Source organism: Trachurus japonicus, chromosome 9 (genome assembly GCF_045865225.1).
Source record: "Trachurus japonicus isolate A0001 chromosome 9, Traja_1.0".
Lineage (NCBI taxonomy): Eukaryota > Metazoa > Chordata > Actinopteri > Carangiformes > Carangidae > Trachurus > Trachurus japonicus.
In genome coordinates, this window is record NC_140915.1 from 32150647 (window position 1) to 32166760 (window position 16114).

The following is a 16114-nucleotide window of genomic DNA, read 5'->3' on the forward strand; positions in this document are numbered from 1 at the left end:
TTGGTAATGACATCCAATCCACACTGTCCATCTCTCATTAGTGAGCCATTGCTGGCCGCCTGTGTATGTGTTCTCAGCGCTAGCTCTCTCTGTGTCTCTGCCTCAGCCCCCCCCCCCCAGCCACCTCATCCACAACCCCGTCCCCAACCCCGCCATTCAACCCCATTGATCATGCATGCAGAAATTTAACACACCCCTTAATTCCTGTCCAAATAGCGCCTGTCCCACTTCCAGAGCTTCATCTGCTCATCTGCAGAGGGTAGAAAAGGCCTGGACCCTGGCTACAGCGCTCAGTCAGAATACCCTGTGTTAGAGAGGACAATCACACATCTAAATCTGTGCCCAAACACCCTGCATTACACACTCTCAGCTTGTAGTAGTGCTCTGAAACACTAATGCATTTTGGGGACATAACCAGGACTATTTTTTGCTTCTTCTTATACGTTCCACTGTTGCATGCTCAGAAAGCGCCCACACTCCAGACTCCATACTCCAAACTTTGTAAGTAACTCTGAGCCTCAGGTGGGACAGCATCCCTTTTATACCCATAAATCAAAGCCGCCTTTGTCTTTGTTTAAATTGCTCAGGCTATTGATTGGCCTTAACGTTGGATACCCGGTCACATGTTGAGTCAGTGTTGAGAAGATTAGCTGGAGCTGGCTTTGCTACTAATTAAATACTTAAACCCCAGCAATGAATGAGCACACAGCACACAAACCTCCCGCCATACCACATAGCATAAGCCCATTTGCATTATGGAAGCTGCGTTAAGGCAGTCACATTGTGATATCTGGAGCTGCAAACAAGAACACTGATGAATCAGCTCTCCAGATGTGACAGATGAGGGTCTGTCACTATGCCTCCAATTGATCATGCGCCCTGGCTACTTGGTCAAGGGGATGTCCCTTTGGCCAAGTGGTTAGCGCGCATGTTTCTTACCCGGGAGTCTGGGAGTCTGGGATTCGAAGTCCGCCCGGGCCCTCCTTAAGGAAAACTTTCCTTGTATCCTACAACCTTTATCCAATGAGGAGAGAGAACGGCATAAAGGGGCAGTCCTCTCTGTGTGTGCAGCCAAGGGATGCGCGTGAATGTGGTGACGTAGGGACGAGGGCGGGGGACTGCTAACTCCATCTGCTGACAAGAAGTTAGCCAAAACCACTGGATCGCTTACTTCTGCTTTAAATTTAAATGATTTAACAAGAAGCTGTGATGAACAGAAAGAGTTAATGAAGTTAGTCAGAAGATTAGCTAAATATTACTGAAACCATGTGTAAAGGGTGTGAAAGGTAATACACCATGTGCTGCAAGTCAGGCACATCAGACACAGTCAGCTTTGTTAAAGGAGTAATATATATATTACTATTTAAATGGCAATGGGACTAGAGGATTGATAATAGGTTTCCCAACTGTGACTGGTGGCCAATAGTTGTGAAACCGATTCAGTCTGCAACAATAGGCCTACAGCATTAACAGAGCAGTTGACCATGTGGCCTGTTGTGAGTAAAAGTTGTTTCTTTATTGTTTCTTACAAGATCAAAGCAATGTCACATGATATTCATTTCCTGACAAAGAAAATGCAGTGTGTACATGTGTCATATGTGGTGTATCTAAACTCTGTAATGTGTCACCTCTCATCACTGACCACTGAATTGTTTAAAAGACCACTGGGAACCACTTAATAGATCATAGCAATTATTGTAGCTGTAAATTGTTAACACTTTATTCAAAATGGGATGGAAATTGTGTCAAGTTACTCAAAGTTATCAAAGATGTGACAGGAAGTTGAGAGAGTCTACCTTCATAATAAAGGCTTACTGTCAAAGTAACTATAGGTAGAGATGGAAACTTAAAGTTAAGACAATCAATTTTGAATGACATTCTAAAGGTTTACCTTCATGTTTTATTCACTTTCAAGATATATATTTTTTATATTTTCTTAATTTTCTTGTCATGAGTTGCGTTTCAATTCAATTCAGTCAGGTCACTGTCTTTGTCAAATGTTTTGTTTTGACATTTTTACACATTATTTCAGAGGCCATAGTAGGCCATACTGTATGAAGTCATTCAGTTATTGGCAGAACATTTCAAACTTATTGCTACAATATTTTGTTTTGTTTACTCAGGTAAACAATACGACATCACCGAGGACATATTGTCAGGCTTGTATTGTTTTGCCTCCTTGTTTACATAGAGGCTTGTTTATCCTGTTACATGCAGCGTCTGTTGTCTGTCTGACGTCTGCCCGATTTAACGAATGCAACATCAAGAACCTACGTTCCGATAATAATAATAAACTTTATTTATATAGCACCTAGATATGCAACCGCACCGCTAGATGGGGGTAATTCCTACATATTATAGCTAGCTACCTTTAAAAAGGAGACCTACTATACCTTGTTTTACCAAGATGCACTAAGGACAACCAAGCACGTGCACGCTCTAATATGCTTTTATTTTGAAAGGTTGCGGCGGCAGCGGCGCGGCTGACGGACGCTGTAGCGGCGCGTCTCCGCCTCGGTGCTGGATGAGAGAGAGGCAGCAGCGGAGGACTGGAGGAGGACTGGAGGAGGACTGGAGGAGGAGGAGTCTGTCCCAGTCTGTCCCAGCCTGGCTGCATCTGTCCCGCTCCCCTCTCTGTCACCCCGGGCCAACCCGCCCACATCCTCTCTCTCACTCACTCTCCGCCTGTTTTCCCGCACGGCTCGGCCCGGACAGATACACACACACACACACACACACACACACACACACACACACACACACACACACACACACACACACACACACACACACACGGCACTCACTCACTCACTCACTCACTCACTCAGTCAGTCACACACACAGCGAGGACACGGAATGGAGACGGAAGGGAGCCAGAGCAGCCTGTCCACCACGGACTCCCCCCACGACCCCTGGTAACCAAAAACTTTTTTCTTCTTCTTTTTAAATTCCCTCTTTCGCAGCTGTGCTCGTTCACCTCAGAAACAAACCTGTTATTCTGTTAGGGGGCTCTGGTCCTCAGCCACACACACACACACACACACACACACACACACACTGAGAGCCTTCATGTAAAACCAGAGATGATACACTCATATACACACGTCTTTACCTCCACGATCACACTTTCCACACCTCAATCACAACTTTGTCTTTGCTGTGGAAGCCTATAAATATTAAACGCACGGACTGCTCCTTTAATGAATATGTAAATATAGATATTTTCTGTTTTTTTCCACAGCAAAATGTTCATAGGTGGACTCAGCTGGCAAACAACACAAGGTAAATCTTTTTCCACCACTTGCTCTCATAAAATGCCACTATGTGTGTAAAAGCCTGACGTGGATTAGAGGGAAGCAACAGCAGCTCTTTTTGAAGGGCTGCCTTTCTTAATCTTACATTGAATCACTTTATTTATTTTCTCTCTCTCTCTTTTTAAGTTTTACATATGAAACCTGCTCCTGAATCAATGCCCCCATTCAGAACTTCCATAGAGCAAATGTGTGATTTTTTAAAGTCTTATTAAAAAGTCTGAAATTAAATTATTAAAGCTGTATTAAGGTTATAAATTTTGGTTGGAATTATTGTGCAATTTGAAGCCTTTGGCTCCTGATCATTTTGTGTTTGACACATTTAACTGAAAATTGTATGAACTCTGGGGAAAGAAACCTCAGCAGGGTGAGAAAGTTTTTTTTGTCCAAGTAGTCAAAGTCCTTGCTAAACTTTTTTTTAAAATTCAAAACAAGTTGTCATGTGTTTTTAACCCCTTCTATCGCCAGTTAACGTGTCTTCTCTCTCTCCTTGCTGTGTTTCCCAGAGGGTCTGAAGGAGTACTTCTGCAAGTACGGCGAGGTGAAGGAGTGTATGGTGATGCGAGATCCGGTTACTAAGCGCTCGAGGTGAGGGACCTGTGAGCCCGGCTCCTGTGCCGGAGCTGAAAGTTTATCTGACCTCCGTGATTCCTCGCCGCTCATAACGTCTCATTACATGTCAACATCAGTTTCTGTGTCATTAATACCCCCCCCCCCCCTTCCTCTTCCCTCCCCACCCCTGATGCCTGCAGAGGGTTCGGATTCGTCACCTTTGTTGATCAGGCCGGCGTGGATAAAGTTTTGGCCCAAACCAGGCACGAGTTGGACTCCAAAACAGTGAGTTCTCTGTATTTACTTCCCACCACCAGCTAATCCCATTGCTTAGTGTTTGATTAGTGGATTTTCCAATAATCCGCTAGAGAGGTGTAACATTGCTACATTTTAGTATGTTTACTAAGGTCTCACCATGCTGATGTTTCCCTCTCACCACGCTCGTGTCCACTGCCGTACCTCACATGTGAGCATGATACAGGATAAAGCCAGTAGCCGACAGTGGAGACACATGGGAGACTGTGCTTTCTCTTTGCTCTGCAGCCAAACAGGCAAGAAAATGTCACCCAGTGTCAATTTCCATAGAAACAAGGGGAACCGGACAGGGTTGCATTCACTGCCAATCTTTGATTTGGTCTCTAGGAAGAGCGAACCAAAACTTTCTTTATTTTTTTTTCTTCTTTCTGTCCCCAAAGGGCAGAATTGACCTCCAGAAAAAAAAAAGTTTCTGAATGGAACAAGTGAATGCAACCTGAAACCATCAAGGTGTGAAAGCAGCAACAAACAACTCCTCGTAGCTTCCTGTTCAAAGAATAAAACCCTGGATGTAATGATGATAAAGTCACTGTGACTCAGGGCCTTTCACCTGTCTGAAGTCTAACTTAAAATGTATTACTTGCCTGTGTTGCAGAGAGAGAGTGTGTGTGTGTGTGTGTGTGTGTGTGTGTGTGTGTGTGTGTGTGTCTTTTTGTCAGTAATGAATGTGGGCCGGTCTGGGAACAATGTGGCCCGTTGGTCGCCATAGGGACCACTGCCCCCGCCTCTCTCCTCAGTGGGAGTGGTGATGGCTGCGGGTTAGTCACTGTATTGAAATGAGGGGAGGCTATTTCTTCTTTTTTTTCCTTTTGTGCTCAGAGCGATGCACCTTATCCAATCTTTGGAACATAAGTGGAGGTGCTGATGCTGAATAAGGCAATAGAGATGAAGCAAAAAAAAAAAAAAGTAAGAAGAGGCTCATTTTCTGTAGAAAGTTTTGAGGAAATGAGAATTATTTTATTAGGAATTCATAAGAATTAGCAAACTGGGAGTTGTTTGATCAAACTGATTTTTTTCAGATTTTTTGTTTCCTCTGCGTCCAACTGCTATAATGTCACTTGCAGGCATGACAGCTATGACAAGTAGCGCTATCATGGTTGGACGCCACTAACTCGCCATGGGGTTTGTTTCCATAGTGACCCCCCCCCCTCTTTCCACAGTTGAAGAATGGCTCTGTCACAAAAGAAAAAGAGAGGAAGATAACAATGCACATCATTTACAATCATTTGGTGGATACCAGAAATCAAGACAGCATCAACAGAGAGCGGAGGTCATGATACCCACATCTTCCTCACTCACATGATGTTCCCTCTTTTTTTAATTGGAATTTTTCTCCTCACAACTTATTCGTATATGCGTTAACCGTGTTTGGCCTGGTGGGCCTTGTGGCTGACAGTTTGGGTGTGTCGGTGGCGTTTTGGTGGATGGGTGGGTGGGTAGGGGAAGAGTGTGTGTTTGGCGTGGAGAGGGCTCAGTGATCAGCCACAGGGGTTGATGGTGAGTAGAGTAGGCCTTTAGACTGCTCACCCTGCCCCCCTCTCCCTCTCTCTCCCATGCAGACAGGTTATCCTGTTAGAGAGGGGAGAGAAAAGTTCTCCAGTGGCAACAGAAAGAATGTGCCATGCTGTGACCGACTGAACCGCTCCGGCACTGGAATTAACAGAGCTTTGCACAGCCGAGAGGCTAAAGAGCAAATACAGTGCTGCAGAGGAATTTATTGGTACTTATTGTGTTGAAGGACAGATGCGGCCCGGTTGTGACCAGTGTAGGACGGCAGCTTTTTACTGGGATTTCTGTAACTGCCCCTCTGTTAGTCAGCCCTCTGGTGCCCTGCAGCTTCCTGCTATCTGTAAAGTTAGTGACGGCGATGCAAACTGCACCTTTGTGGGACAAAGTTTCCATTCAACTGCTGCTCTTAAGGCTCACACTGGAGAGTTTTCCAACAAAGTCAGAGTGGCATTAGGCATGTTTGTGGCCCCTGTTAACCGTTTCCATGCTGACATGGGTAGAAAGACGAGGAGGCAGGGGGGGGCAAGGCAGGATAACCCCGTCTGTGATTAGTATGGCTCTTCTGACTAATAGGATTGGAGTCAACAGGCTTGAGTTGTTCCTCGGAGCTGTTGAGCGCTGCCCAATCGGCATGTTACGTTATAAATGTGTTCCCGGCTCAGGCTGTGACGGGCGGCGCGCTCAGCCAACTGTTGCATAGCTGGGACGTCGTTGGTTAAAGTGGATTGGCCTGATTTCATAAACCTCTCTTGGTATTACGTTCAGCTTCTTCCCCGTTGCCTCGCTGCGAGCGCAGAGAGGTTCGGCCTCTCCTTAAGCAGCGCTGATGCCTTCAAGTGACTCTGTGTACCAGAGAGTCTAACTTACAGACAGTACATATTAAGATGTGGACGCACTTGTCTTGGGCAAACAGCTTTCTACAAAACAACTTTTCACGTCATTTAGCTACTCCTTCTTCTTCCTTTGTAAAAAACAAAACAAAAACTGACTCTATCATCAGCATGCAAATATATTTTTGTTTCAAAACTTTAAAGGCGGGACACAATATGTCCTCTGCATCTCCAAAATAAAAATAAGACAATTTCTAGTGTGTGTGACCTGGAGGTCCCACGCCACTGGTGTGTAAGTTACATATGAGATCATTGGCTGCTTGTACGTCCTTTCACATCCAGATCCACACAATAAGCAAAGCAAAACACATTTAGGAGCAGGATGCTGGGTGAGGGGCTTTGAACACATCTTTACTATGACCAACTTTTTATTTATTTTTTAATTCCTGAAACAAAGCGATTTCATGAATGCAGTCACTTTATCTGTTTAACGTCCACAATTTCCTCCCTGCGAATGTGCTGTGTGCTGCCATGTGTTTGATTTTGTTTGTTTGTGTGTGTGTGTGTCTGTTTGTTTTTGAATGTGCACAGGAGTGTTGGACATCAGGAGGGTTGGTGACCGGAGGTGACTATCAGAGTAGTCTAGCCACCATAGAAACTAAACAGTAGACTCTGCATCTGATCCTCCAGTCTTAGCCTATAGTCTTCTCACTCTGCTCTCTAGAACAGAAGAAAAACAAAAGAAATTAAAAAAAAAAAAAAAAAGTCATGTCGACTCTTATTAGAAACAACACTGTTACCCTGACTCTGGTAAACGCATGTGGTTTACCATAGAGGCTCTAGCTCTCTACTGTAGTTGGACTCTACCCTCTCATGGTTACAGACTAATCTTAGCGCTGTACTGTCTCACCATCTGTTAGTGTAACAGCAGTACAGTGTGGAGTAGTCTAGTTGTTCTCTAGCTCTATTAGACCAGTATAGACTAATATAGAGGTCTCAAATTTCAATTTTACAGCCTGTCTATGATTGCATTCTCATGGCATGGTGTGGTTCTCTCTCCAATCGTAACCTTGGTGACACTCACTGGGCTCACCCTCATTATGGATCAGTTCTGTTGTATTGTTTTCGTAGCTGTAGATGCTAAGATTAATATCGAAAAAAAAAAAGAGTTTACACTGCAAAAGAAAAAGTGCAGCTTGTCCCCTTTTCCTGGATGTAAGTGTTAAGGTGCAGGGCAGAGGACGATCCTGATCAGCTGAGAGCGTGCAGCGCTCCCTGTTGTGTTGTCGTCGTCACTTCCGTCCAAAGCTGAGGGAGGCAAAAACAAATAAACACAAACAAACAAAATTGGGTTTGGCTGCTGTCAGTGTGGTGTGATTGACAGCTCCCTGTCCTCCGTCCCGTCCTCCTCTCCCTCTCCCTCTCTCTCTCTCTCTCTGTTGATCTGTCGGACACACTTGTCCTGCCTCTGGGGCTTCTGCTGCCGAGGTGAGCTGTGTTTGTGATTGTAGTGCCTGTGTGAGATTCCAGGAGATCACATGTCACATGGTAGTGACGAGAGAGGCAGAGGTTCGCTGGACATTCAGGCATTCCACCTGAGCACCACAGCGTGCACACACACACACACACACACACACACACACACACACACACACACACACACACACACACACACACACACACACACACACACACACACACACACACACACACACACACACACACACACACACACCTACACACACACACACACACACACACACACACACACACACACTTATGTATGTACGTATGAATATGTCAAGCTGTATGTGTGTGTATGCCATTCATATAATTCATATACTGGAATATTATATTATAAACCCAACAAGCATATATACAGAAAATAACTGTAGAAAAATAACACACTCACATTCATGTTGCACATAGATGCACAAACACACACACTGACAATAACCTGACAGGCGCTCACCTAAATAGAGTTTACACACTATGCCAGTTTGCTCTTTTCTTTTACCCAAATTAATGCTCAAATAATTAGTGGATGAACTGATTATTAAGATTAATCCACAAAAATTGGATAATGGATTATATCATTCATCATCACATCATGATTAATCATCACGTTATTAATCTGGTAACATTGCCAAACATTCAATGGCTTCAGCTCTCATCTGAGAATATGCTGCTTTATGTCATTATAAAGTAAATACTGTTGCATTTTATGCTGTAATAAAAAAAAGCAGATGCCATTAGGATTAATATTATCTATAATAGCTTCATGACAAATCAGTTAATCAAAATAACAATGGAAATGATTTGTTAGCTGCATCCATAGGTCTTTGTTTTAATTAAATAAAGTCAAAGATACAAAATGAAAAATAAATCTGCGTAAGAAAAAATATATTCAATGATCATTAAGGTGTCATTGTTGTCACTGATACCAAAATTGTCCCTTTTTAAAAATATATAATTTACCTCCTCTTATCCAGTCTTTTAAGTTTTAAATTTTTTGGAATAAAATTGACAAAATGATGCAATCAAAGAATCAAATGATCAGCAATCTGATAAAACATTTGATTTCAGTACTTGACCATATTTGGTTTTCTGTGATCACCTCACTCATACAGAAATATTAGGTTTGATACTGAACCCTAATGATCCAGCTAGCCACACATCAACATACAGCAGCAGTACGTTCAGACCAAGATGTAGTCAGATCCCAGCCTGCTGTCTGAAGCAGGTGATAATGAGAAAACATCACTCCCTTATGATGTCAAAGTGTATTGATTTGAGAACATATGGTCCGTTTGATGTCAAATTCATCTAGACTTTCCTTCACAACTATAATTGGTGTCATTCTGTTTATCAGCAAAGCAGAGTCCGGGTATGATGAGCCATAAAAAAAAAACAAAAAACAGGTGTCTTTGACATTATTGCTTTGATTTAGGACGGGCGAATGCACTGCGCTAGGCCAAGAGGAGTGTAACATGGATGTATTACACCTTCATCGATGAGTCATTAAGCAGCGGAAGATGAAGGTGTGATGTCAGAGTACACCAAGGAAAACTGACAGGTTGCTGCTTTATCTGTATCATGACACCACACTAATAACCAGTCCTCTCTTTTTCTCTATTCTCTCCTGCAGATCGATCCAAAGGTTGCATTCCCTCGCAGAGCTCAGCCCAAGGTGAGTGCAACTGTCTCCTCTTGTTAAGTTGTGTGTGCATTGTTTGCAGCAGGTTAGTGTGTGTTGGGTGTTTCAGTCTCTTATCCGGGCTAATGCCCCGTAATCTGATGAACATGAGCAGCGCTGACATCACTGAACTGTTATGTGATTGTGTGTTAACAAAAACTTTCTCGACTCCAGAAACACAGTATTGTCAAACGCAGCTAAATGTCTGTATTGTATTCCAAGTACGCTCTGTGCAGATCTAAGGCAACTTGTCTTTTCATTCACAACAACCCAGTAGGACACTCAACAAAGCTTTAAGGCAAACAGCACAAATAAATACTGGTAGTGAGTGCAAGGAGAACCATGTGTAGCCTTGTAACATTTATTTAGAATTTAGAAAAAGGTCTGCAGTGGAGGTTGTTGAATTATAGTGATGCATTATGTTTCCCAGCATCTGCAAAAACATTCAGGCATTCACAGAAAATAAAGACAACATTAATTATAGATAAGTTACTAAAAAATAAATCGCTAGAGTTGTGCTGATACCGATTCTAGTATCAGAAATACCTCAGATGCTGCCTAATATATTGTATCAGTGTCTGTATGTGAGTCTAAGCACCAATCAATACCCAGTAATTTATTGATAACCTTTATAGTTTCACGCCCAGAAAATCAATTTGTCTTTGCTGATCTAAAACAGTCCATGTGCAGGAAGTTGCACTTTGCAGCCACCGGCAACTGCTGTTTTAGAGCAGTGAAGATGAGCTGGTTTCCCGTAAATACTGTAATGTTATCTGGTAGCAAAGTGTCAACAATTTGGCAATATGTTACTCTGGAAAGTCCCGCCATTAATATGGCTTTAATATCAAGAGGGCTGACGACAGCACAACTACTGGATGAGAAGTTATTTATTACTCGAGTTGGTATTTTATGATTTATAGTCAATTTAGATATACAAAAGAGATTATATGACTCATGTTTTATGACCTTAGCCAGTCAACACAACAGTGACAGCAATCAGAGAGAAAATGAAAAGACTAGAAAAGTGGATAGTTAGTAACATCTTTATAAATCACTGAAACAGCTTGATTTTTGAATGTGATGCTCGTATCGTCCCAAAATGTAACGAGTGACTCATCACAGAAATGAAGTGATGAACCCTGTGAGAAAATGTCTGAATTTTTAGTTTTGCTCAAAACTCACAGTTTGACTTGTGTTGATTTGCAGCTTGTATTGTATTGTGTTGTTGCTAGGCAGTGACATTTTGTATGCTAACTGACACAATATTATATTGTCCACATTGGTGAATCACTTGTAATTTGTAGCGTTATTGTATTGTGGTGTAACTTGTGATGCGTTTCCAGTGTTATGGGGCTAAGTGTAGCTGAGTAAAAGATTCCCCGTTCTGACTCAACACTGCGCTGTTGTAGGCTGTAAAGTCTACCAGCTCTTTTTTTGTCATGTTGTCACAAACTGCTGTGAAACAAAATAGAAGAGACCATGATAACCACAGGTGTCAGGTGTTTGCTGCAGCTCCGTGTCGAAGGAAAAGCGTAACTCAGCTTCAGCTGCAGCTCAGCAAACGTCCCAGAAGAGACAGACAGAGAAGTGAGAGTTGACCTGGGCGTCATACGCAAGAGCCAGCCTGTGCTTATCAATGGCCTCTATGAGCCCAGCTCATACAGCAAAATTATGTTTAAAATATGATTTTAATTCTGTGTATCTGTATTTAACATAGTTATAGCTCTTTGCATTATTCAGTGTGTTGTTCTCTTTTTATTGTGGCTGTGTTTTGTTTGAGTGGTCAGTCCAATACAACATACACTACATTTAAAAACATATATTTTGGAGTAATTTAGAGCAGGAATACATTTAGACATACGGACATGGCAGCTTCATCTTCACTATTGTTTAGACATGTATGTAATTGTGTACCGGCTTTTGTGAATGATGAGACAAATATACAGTAAATACATCCAATCTTTTTTATTGTGCTGTTACAAGAAAGTGAAGTTTTTTTAATGTATCTCATGGAGCTGCACTGATTGGTTGATTTGTCCGTCAACAGAAAATCACCAAGGTGATGATAATGTGACAGCGAACTGAATATTTTGGGCGTTGGGCTCTTGGTCACACAAACATGGAGATGGACGCTCTTCACTGTTTTCTCATGTTTTATAAATAAATCAACAATCAATTGATTCATGTTAAAAATAGAATATTTTTTAAGATTATTCAATAATGAAAATATGTGACATAGAAAACGTCTCACCCTCGTGCAATGCCTTGTCCAAATTGGCTTTTAATTAGAGATGATGATTATTGCACTTGTAAGAACTGAATTTGTCCATTTTTTCGTGCAGCAACAATTGTAGCAAAAGTAAAAAGCAACTCTGACATTTATGTAGCTGCATTTGATTCTAATAATAGAATAGTTTAATTATTGAAGTAATACAGTGTATAAGTGTTGCAACCTTTGCAGCGGCTTTCTTTACAATTTTGCACTTTTGAAGGCAAACCTGATACTCAAAGAGATGTACTGTGTTACTAAATGAAACATGTACTTGAACACAACAGAGACAATAGTTACTGTAAGAAAGTAGTTGATCGGTGCTTTTCCTCTCTATTTTACAGTTGGTGACTCGAACCAAGAAGATCTTCGTGGGCGGCCTGTCAGTGAACACAACCATCGAAGATGTCAAGCAGTACTTTGACCAGTTTGGGAAGGTGAGCGATGTTCAAAGTGGAGGCTAGAGGCTGTTGTGGTTTAAAAAAAAAAACATCAAGTTGGGTGAACATGATTAATTAGTCAGGTGTAATGGGTTCATACATTTTTCTTGATGAAAGAGGATCAGTGGACTAAGAAAACACGCGGTGGCTGCACCACAGCAGCTCTGCAGAGTCTGATTCAACACGGATTCCCAGAGAAAAAGTTGATTTTGGAGTGGAGCGACTGCCTGGACGTGAAGGAGTTACTGCAGGGACGAGGGGGAGAGGGGATGGAGAGAAAAAGGCTTGAAGAGGGTAAGGAAGGGAAAAATAACGAGGCCGAGAGGCACTGAGAGCAGCAGGCGAAGTTGGGGGGAGGAGGAGAGGAGGTGGGGGGAGAAAAGTTTTGTAGTGAGTGTGTGGTGATGGTGAAGAAGGAGGAGGGATTATCAGAATCTGAATTAATCTGATGTAACAGCTGCTCCTACCCACAACCCCCTCCTGGCCCGTTACCGTGGTGACCTGGCTTGCCCATTGTCCCCAAGTAATTCTGTGGGTAAGGGGGTTTTGTTCTGAAGGAGGAGGGATGAGGTAGTGTTCGGGGGTGTTAGCATGTGTGTGTGTTGGGTGGGGGTTAACTCAGGAGTTTAGTCACAACAAATACAAAGTCCAGCAATTCTAAAAAAAAAAAAAACAGCTCTGAACTCACCTCGAAACTTTTACATTGTTTCTGAAACATGTTTGTGCTTTTTCTCTCATATACGATTTTGACATGAAGTTTTTCTGAAGTTGTCTGACATGGGGAGGGAGGGCTGTGAATAGATGATGGGCTGACAAAGGCTCAGACAAGGGAGGGAGGGCCTGGTTGAGAGAGAGAGGTTTGCAGAGGCGTAAGAGAGGGAAGTGGGGCAGAGATGGGGTGTGCTGTGGTGGTGTGTGGGGGGGTGGGGGGTGGGGGGGTGTTACGAGGGCCATTATGCCTCTGCACAAAGCTAGACAAATATTTTGTTAGTTTGCTCACAAGTTATCTGCATACTGGAAGTTTCTGGATCGTTCACACTCTGTGGATGAAGAAAGCGGTCACATGTGTGATTTAAGCGTCGTGTGACTCTTAGCAAAGCAAGGGGAAAAAAAAAACACATCGAAATATTTCTTTACTTCAAAGGGACGATATGCGGCGCAAGTCCTTGAAACTTTTCAAAGTGGAAACGCTGGGATACTCAGCTCGTTCTAGCTGTTGCATTTCCAACTGCACGGCGCTTTTATTTTCGGTGCCAAAGGTTTGGCCTCGAGTTTCTCTGTGCTCCCTCCTCAATCATAACGTCTAGATGAATTTTTGCCGAGAGAGATATCGAGGGATGGACAGTGAAATGTAGGCTCCAGCCATCCATGGAAGTTCCTGATTAGACTGCCTCACTGGACCTTTTGTGTCCCGTCCTGGTGAGGACAAAGGAGCGCGGAGAGGGATGGGCAGGGGATAACAGGGAAGATGAGAGGTGGAAAAAAAAGGATAAGAGGGAATATTGTCCGGCACTGCGCCATTAAAATGCCCAGAGTTTGAAATATCGAGCAATGATGTGCAATTAACTAAAGCTTGCAGCGTTTTAATGGGAACTGTGGGCGTTGTTGTGTTGTGTTTTCACAACCTCCAGTTTCAGCACATGTTGGGATTTTTCCTTGTTCAACCTGTTTCTGTGGATCAAATTGAGGCCGTAGCATTTAATGGAGCGTCCTCCTGGCTGACTTGACCCTTATTCATAATATGATCAATTAATCAAACTGTGAGTCAAGTGGTAAAAAAAAAAAAAAAAAGAAGAGTGTTTTTGCAGAGATCCAGAGATGAACATGTTGCAGGAGCTCAGCAAATGTCAGGCTGGAGGGAAGCAGTGACTGGAGAGGTCCTCTTTCAAACTGACACTCCTCACTCACCTTTGACCTTTCTGTAGGCAAACTGCCTTTGGGGGTCCACACACACACACACACACACACACACACACACACACACACACACACACACACACACACACACACACACACACACACACACACACACTGTGACTATGACATATTATTCAGTGGACCATATCCAGTAAACTTATTATAGACTGCGAGCACAGATTTATTTACCAAATGTTTATTGGGGCCTCTGTGTGGAGACTGCAGTATAAACATGTCAGCTTGTGGCAAGTGAAGGGGGAAGGGGGGGCAGAGGGGGGGGGGGTCAACTTTGACATAAGAAAATGTGTATGTGTGTGTGTGTGTGTGTGTGTGTGTGTGTGTGTGTGTGTGTGTGTGTAGAATAGACACCTGTGTCTGTGCTCTATAAAGGGAGCCGGAGCTGGAGGGAGAGGTCAAAGGGAGAAGAGGAGGAGGAATTATGGCTGACTGTGCCAACAAACAAAGCCTCCAGGCCTCTTTGTTCTCCCTCTCCCTCTCCCTTTGTCTCTTCTTTCTCCTCCCTTTCCACTTTGACCCAATCCCTTTTTTTTCTTCCTCTCTCTTACAGGACTCTCTGTGCTCTCTTTCACCCTATCTCCACCTGTCGCTACTCCTCTCCCTATCAGCTCTCTCCCCTCTCATCGAGTCTCCACCTGCCCACAGGATTCACCTTCCTGCTCGGGACCGCCTAATGTCTTTTTGTGTATGTGTGTGTGTCTTTGTCTCACTGGCGCTCTCTCCTACTATTCATAAAGCATTTCTGATGTTGGCCCGAGCTCTTTTATAAGGACTTTTTGTACAGTTGCCATGGGAATGTCAAACTTTGGAGGGGTGAAAGGGGGGGCGGATTATGTGATCTCTGTGAGAAGGATTGTGACTGGGGCAGTTTAGCAGTAAACGCAACTTCCAGCTCTCCGTGCCACTCTTTGGGCCGTGTACAGTATTTCTTCATATTTTTCCTGTCTTTGCTCCCCCCCCCCCCCCCCGGTCTCTTTTTTGTAACCTGTCGCTTGTCTCCAGTCCCCTCCCTCCCCCTCTCTCCCCTCTTCCCCCTCCTCTCCGTCCATCTGTTGCTGAGCCTCCCTGCAGAACTTGAGAAGGGCTGAGGTCAGGCAATATGCCGCGTGGCAAGAGAACGCCACGTTAAAATACTGTCTTGTGTCTTGTGTCCCCCCCCCCAGGTCGACGATGCCATGCTCATGTTCGACAAGACCACCAACAGACACAGAGGTGAGACAGGCTGACTCTGACTCTTCCATTCCTTACGTCCCTATCGTTCCTTCTCTCCCTAAGTTTACTACTCTTCCTCCAGTCCTTCCTGGGTGTCTATCGACCCCCCCCCCCCTCCCTCCACGGGCCTCCTTCCTGTGGGCTGAGCTGGAGGAGGTGACCGGGGCTAGTCTAATTAGCCAGTCCGTTAATCGGGATCAGGATAAAGCCTCCTTAAGCACCTCCTCCCCACCCGAGGACTGATCGATTATGACAGCTACCAGCTTTGCCTGGGCCTTCTGGCCAGGAGACGAGGGAAGAAAGGATGAGTGCAGAATAGCAGCATTGAAGGGGGGGGGGGGGGGGGCAAATGTGTTAAGCGGCTATTACCGCGCTGATTACTCGAGACTTTTAGCTATGCTTCTGCACAGATAGGCTTACCGTCCAAAATCCTAAAATACTGTGTGAAATTTGACCGCTTCACAAAAAAAAAAATTGTCTGGTCCTTGCCAGGGTTTGGCTTTGTGACGTTTGAGAACGAAGACGTGGTGGAGAAAGTCTGCGAG

At 43.7% G+C, this 16114-nt stretch overlaps 1 protein-coding gene across 3 annotated transcripts in view; it reads left to right on the forward strand.

Moving 5' to 3' along the window:
* The first annotated feature begins 2783 nt into the window (after positions 1-2783).
* msi1b (musashi RNA binding protein 1b) overlaps positions 2784-16114 on the forward strand; it is a 20326-nt gene continuing 6995 nt past the window's right edge. For 2 of the 3 annotated variants that reach the window (XM_085787422.1, XM_085787423.1), the window contains exons 1-8: positions 2784-2915; positions 3242-3282; positions 3818-3899; positions 4064-4148; positions 9666-9707; positions 12327-12419; positions 15521-15569; positions 16062-16114. The exon at positions 16062-16114 is cut by the window's right edge and continues 30 nt beyond it. In XM_085787422.1, the coding sequence (XP_085643548.1) occupies positions 2857-2915; positions 3242-3282; positions 3818-3899; positions 4064-4148; positions 9666-9707; positions 12327-12419; positions 15521-15569; positions 16062-16114 (504 nt within the window). In that variant the 5' untranslated portion in view covers positions 2784-2856. The remainder of the gene's footprint in view (positions 2916-3241; positions 3283-3817; positions 3900-4063; positions 4149-9665; positions 9708-12326; positions 12420-15520; positions 15570-16061) is intronic. The other variant, XM_085787421.1, reaches the window with a different exon arrangement.